Source organism: Hordeum vulgare, chromosome 7H, assembly GCF_904849725.1.
Source record: "Hordeum vulgare subsp. vulgare chromosome 7H, MorexV3_pseudomolecules_assembly, whole genome shotgun sequence".
Classification (NCBI taxonomy): domain Eukaryota; kingdom Viridiplantae; phylum Streptophyta; class Magnoliopsida; order Poales; family Poaceae; genus Hordeum; species Hordeum vulgare.
This window is the reverse complement of record NC_058524.1, coordinates 59,728,817-59,734,153: the sequence shown is the minus strand read 5'-3', so window position 1 is coordinate 59,734,153 and position 5,337 is coordinate 59,728,817. Positions and strand designations below refer to the sequence as shown.

General features: G+C 53.3%; 1 protein-coding gene across 1 annotated transcript; it reads right to left on the bottom strand.

The window, feature by feature from the left end:
• Positions 1-391: 391 nt before the first annotated feature.
• On the bottom strand, positions 392-2,709 carry LOC123409743 (cinnamoyl-CoA reductase 1-like). Its single transcript, XM_045102604.1, has 5 exons — positions 2,477-2,709; positions 2,230-2,384; positions 1,445-1,633; positions 987-1,345; positions 392-804 (listed from the first exon to the last, which is right to left on the bottom strand). The coding sequence occupies exons 1-5, from the start codon at positions 2,610-2,612 to the stop codon at positions 618-620; spliced, it is 1,026 nt and encodes a 341-aa protein (XP_044958539.1). The 5' UTR covers positions 2,613-2,709; the 3' UTR covers positions 392-617.
• Positions 2,710-5,337: the final 2,628 nt, after the last annotated feature.

The following is a 5,337-nucleotide window of genomic DNA, read 5'->3' as shown; positions in this document are numbered from 1 at the left end:
ATGAGATTTGAGATGTCCGAATGAGGTTTGCAAGGTCGGATGCTCTTACGGCTAGTACAACTTTGGTGGCTGGTGTTTGAGTGCTGTCGCTGCGGTTTGTTCTTCCGAGGGCGCCACAAGTACGGCGGGAGGTCTGCTAGCCCAGATCACCGTCCCCTCGAGCCCAGAGCGAGGCATGGATGCAGGTGGTGACCGCGCCGAGCCGGACATTGGGGCGGCCACGGTGCTGCTTGAATGACTGATTAAGCAGGTCCTCGGACGGCGTCGCCATGGCTGGCTGGACAAAAGGACCTTTCACTTCCAGTAAAGCAAAAGAAGCTACGCGAGGGCAATCGATCTTGAGCGAGTCAATTCGTTTCAAAGGATCCGGAGCGAGTCGTAAATTCTCGAGTACGCAAATCAGGGGCACAACATTCCATTTCAAGATTTCAGCTCCTTCTCCAATTCGGAGAACATAACTGCATGCCAATTAAAGTTCAAACTGTTGGAGCAACAGCTAGCTGACAGCAGAATGACATGCCAATACGGCAATACATAGCTGAAGGCTTTCACCCATGATCCATGGATGGATGGATGCTTCTGGATTGCTATAAGAAGTACTGTAGTGTACCACACTTTCAGTTGATCTCTTTCATCGCCGGCTGTGCCGGGGCAGGAGGGACCGGGAGGATGCCCTTCTCCTGGAAGCTGACGACGGTGTCGTAGAGGCACTGTGCCACCGGCGTGAACTCGAGGCCCAGCTCACGGAGCCGCCGGTTCGACATCTTGTACGGCCGCTTCCTCGGGTTCACCGAGTCAGAGCACCTGCGATACATTACCATACATTAATTCATAAATTGTAACACGACTGAATTTTTTATGACCGTCCATGTCACCAAATCAATCAGAACTCTTGAGACTTCAACGCGACAACATTAGCTAGCGCGTGTGTTGACATGTTTGGAACAAAGACAGGGACGCTGCGATGGCCGATTAGTGCTACTGACCTGCTGGGGATGGGGTACTCGGGGAAGAACTTGCGGAGGATGGTGACCACGTCCTCCCGGTGGAGCACGGCGCCGTCGGCCACGCACAGGTAGCGCCCGGCGGCGGCGGGGGCCTCGAAGACGAGGACGTGCGCGGCGGCGGTGTCGCGGACGTGCACGTACGCCTGGACGGCGTTGGCGTACGTCTTGGCGGAGCCGTCGAGGTACTTGAGCACGTGCGTGAGGCTGGCGTTCACCGCCGGCTGCAGCGCCGGGCCCTGCACCAGCACCGGGTTCACCACCACTAGGTCCACCCCGCGCGCCGCCGCCGCCTCCCATGCCTCCCGCTCCGCCACCGTCTTCCCGTAGCAGTACCAGTTCTGACATACGCACACACAACAGAATCAGCCACGAGCCGCCGGCGACCATGGCGGGCCGGGTGCATGCAAAATCCTCCGTGTACGACGACGACGACGTACCTTGGTCTTCTTGCAGAACTCGAGGTCGCTCCAGCAGGACTCGTCGACGACCGCGTCCGGTGCGCGGCTGGGGTCCATGGCGACGGCGCCGATGGACGACGTGAGCACGACGCGGCGGACCGTGCCGGACTCCGCCGCGGCGTCGATGACGTAGCGCGTGCCCCTCACCGCCGGCTCCACCATCTCCTCCTGCAAAGCCAAAGCACGCACATCAAGACTAGACGATAACTGGTTACATGCAAAGCCAAAGCAAGCACGCACGCGCAAGCAAGCACAGCAAGCGCGCAAGCGTCCATGCATGCATGCATGATTGCATGCCATGCTACTGCTGATACTACACGAACGACTTTGACCAATGGTCGTCCATCACTGAAGGGTGGGGCCATGCATGCGCAAGCAGTCCTCTGTGGATACTGGTTACAGTTGTCCAGTCCAGCCAGAACAGAAACGGAAAAGTAAATACGTACTCCCTCCGTTCCTAAATATAAATAACTTTTAAAGATTTTATGAACTATATATGAAGTATAATGAGTGAATATGTCTATATACATTTATATTTAGTTTCCTAGTAAAAAAAATTTAAAAAATATATTTATATATTTAGTTTTGTAGTAAAATCTTAAAAAAATATTTAGAAACAGAGGGGGTAAATTTGACGGCGTCCCGAATACTCGCAAGCGTTATCGAATCCTCGGAATGCAATAATGGCTTAATACTATACAAATTTGGCAAAACTCTTGATTTAGAGCGCACTAATTTCTCCGGGAAAAAAGGATTAAACGTACCGGGTCGTCGGTGACCGGCGAGGCGGTGTGGAAGACGCCGTGGCAGCCGGCGATGGCGGCGCGCAGCGCGTCGGCGTCGAGCAGGTCGGCCTTGCACAGCACCAGCCGCTCCGCCGCGCCGGCGAGAGCCCTCAGGTGCGCGTTCTTGGCGTCATCTGCACGCGCACGCACGCACGCTAGCAATCAGCACGACGGCGCATCACAACCAACGACCTTCGCCGCCGTCGTATGCAGAGTATGTACGTACCTGGGTTCCTGACGGTGCCTCGCACGGCGTACCCCTTCTCCAGCAGGAGCTTGACGATCCACGACCCGATGTAGCCGCCGGCGCCGGTCACGCACACCGTCTGCCCGTGTCCCGTGGCCTCGCCGCCGACGGTCATGCTGGCTCCTGGCTGTGTTGGTGAGATGAGAAGAGCGTATACCCAAGCGCGTGTGCAGTGGGAAGCGCTGCTCTCTCACCGTGTGCGTTTGGTAGGTATTTATAGAGGAGCGCGTGTGTGTTTGGTGGCGGAGGTGGACTCGACGGAGACAAACCCGACGTCTCCCTCCGGCTAGCAGCAACACTACCAGAACGGATGTCATTTCTCTCTATCGGCTGGCTGGGATTCTTACTACGACACCGGGTTCTACCGCAACCTACTACAGCAGTACTTTTTGATGTTTTCATTCACGCTCTTTGACACTGTCCAGACTCCAGACTGGTGACGCACATAGGGGGCACGTTTCCGGATCGACCGGGTACTAGTTTGCGTGCAAAATTGACAGAAATGACCTCGAAAAAAAAACTCACGGAAAATATTTCACTCGTCTGACCCTTTTGTGTGACGTCCGACACCTAGACGCCACACTACACTATGTGACGCCTAGCCGTTCGGAGACACACCCCCCGACCACCTGGCAGGGAGGGCCCACCCCCCAGGCCGTGTGACGCCTAAGCCTCACGCGTCACACATTGTAATGTGTGGCGCCGAACGCTTAGGCGCCACACATTGACTTAACTGGCCACGGCTCAGCCCCCTCCCCATTCCCCTCCCTCATTCAAACAGTAACTGCAACGGCGACGGCTGGCTCTCTTCGAATCCCTAATCCCCTCCCCCATCTCCTTCAGATCTGGTGATTTCTTCCTTGGATTGATCCCCCAAGGTAATCTCTGTTGAAATTATGCCCTAGAGGCAATAATAAATATAGTTATTATTATAATTCCTGTATCAAGATAATAGTTTATTATCCATGCTATAATTGTATTGAATGAAGACTCATTTACATGTGTGGATACATAGACAAAACACCGTCCCTAGCATGCCTCTAGTTGGCTAGCCAGTTGATCAATGATAGTCAGTGTCTTCTGATTATGAACAAGGTGTTGTTGCTTGATAACTGGATCACGTCATTAGGAGAATCACGTGATGGACTAGACCCAAACTAATAGACGTAGCATGTTGATCGTGTCATTTTGTTGCTACTGTTTTCTGCGTGTCAAGTATTTATTCCTATGACCATGAGATCATATAACTCACTGACACCGGAGGAATGCTTTGTGTGTATCAAACGTCGCAACGTAACTGGGTGACTATAAAGATGCTCTACAGGTATCTCCGAAGGTGTTAGTTGAGTTAGTATGGATCAAGACTGGGATTTGTCACTCCGTGTGACGGAGAGGTATCTCGGGGCCCACTCGGTAATACAACATCACACACAAGCCTTGCAAGCAATGTAACTTAGTGTAAGTTGCGGGATCTTGTATTACGAAACGAGTAAAGAGACTTGCCGGTAAACGAGATTGAAATAGGTATGCGGATACTGACGATCGAATCTCGGGCAAGTAACATACCGAAGGACAAAGGGAATGACATACGGGATTATACGAATCCTTGGCACTGAGGTTCAAACGATAAGATCTTCGTAGAATATGTAGGATCCAATATGGGCATCCAGGTCCCGCTATTGGATATTGACCGAGGAGTCTCTCGGGTCATGTCTACATAGTTCTCGAACCCGCAGGGTCTGCACACTTAAGGTTCGACGTTGTTTTATGCGTATTTGACTTATATGGTTGGTTACCGAATGTTGTTCGGAGTCCCGGATGAGATCACGGACGTCACGAGGGTTTCCGGAATGGTCCGAAAAGGAAGATTGATATATAGGATGACCTCACTTGATTACCGGAAGGTTTTTGGAGTTACCGGGAATGACGAATAGGTTCCGGGAGTTCACGGGGGGGGGGGGGGGGCAACCCACCCCGGGGAAGCCCATAGGCCTTTGGGGAGACACACCAGCCTTTAGTGGGCTGGTGGGACAGCCCACAAGTGCCCTATGCGCCAAGGAGAAGAAAATCAAGAGAGAGAAAAAAAAAGGAGGAGGTGGGAAGGAAAGGGGACTCCCTCGCACCAAACCTAATCCAACTCGGTTTGGGGGGGGGGAGAGTCCTCCCCCTTGGACTCGGCCGACCCCCTTGGGGCTCCTTAAGCCCCAAGGCAAGGCCCCCTCCCTCCCACCTATATATACGGAGGTTTTAGGGCTGATTTGAGACGACTTTTCCACGGCAGCCCGACCGCATACCTCCACGGTTTTTCCTCTAGATCGCGTTTCTGCGGAGCACGGGCGGAGCACGGGCGGAGCCCTGCTGAGACAAGGTCATCACCAACCTCCGGAGCGCCGTCATGCTGCTAGAGAACTCTTCTACCTCTCCGTCTCTCTTGCTGGATCAAGAAGGCCGAGATCATCTTCGAGCTGTACGTGTGCTGAACGCGGAGGTGCCGTCCGTTCGGTACTAGATCGTGGAACTGATCGCGGGATTGTTCGCGGGGCGGATCGAGGGACGTGAGGACGTTCCACTACATCAACCGCGTTCTCTAACGCTTCTGCTGTACGGTCTACAAGGGTATGTAGATCACTCATCCCCTCTCGTAGATGGACATCACCATGATAGGTCTTCGTGCGCGTAGGAAATTTTTTGTTTCCCATGCGGCGTTCCCCAACAGTGGCATCATAAGCTAGGTTCATGCGTAGATGTCTTCTCGAGTAGAACACAAAAGTTTTTGTGGGCGGTGATGTGCGTTTTGCTGCCCTCCTTAGTCTTTTCTTGATTCCGCGGTATTGTTGGAT

Coding starts and splice junctions, on each gene's coding strand:
- LOC123409743 (XM_045102604.1), bottom strand. CDS start 2,612: ATGACCGTCGGCGGCGAGGCCACGGGACACGGGCAGACGGTGTGCGTG. Junction 1,634..2,229: donor CGCCGGTCACCGACGACCCG/GTACGTTTAATC, acceptor TTGGCTTTGCAG/GAGGAGATGGTGGAGCCGGC. Junction 805..986: donor GAGTACCCCATCCCCAGCAG/GTCAGTAGCACT, acceptor AATGTATCGCAG/GTGCTCTGACTCGGTGAACC.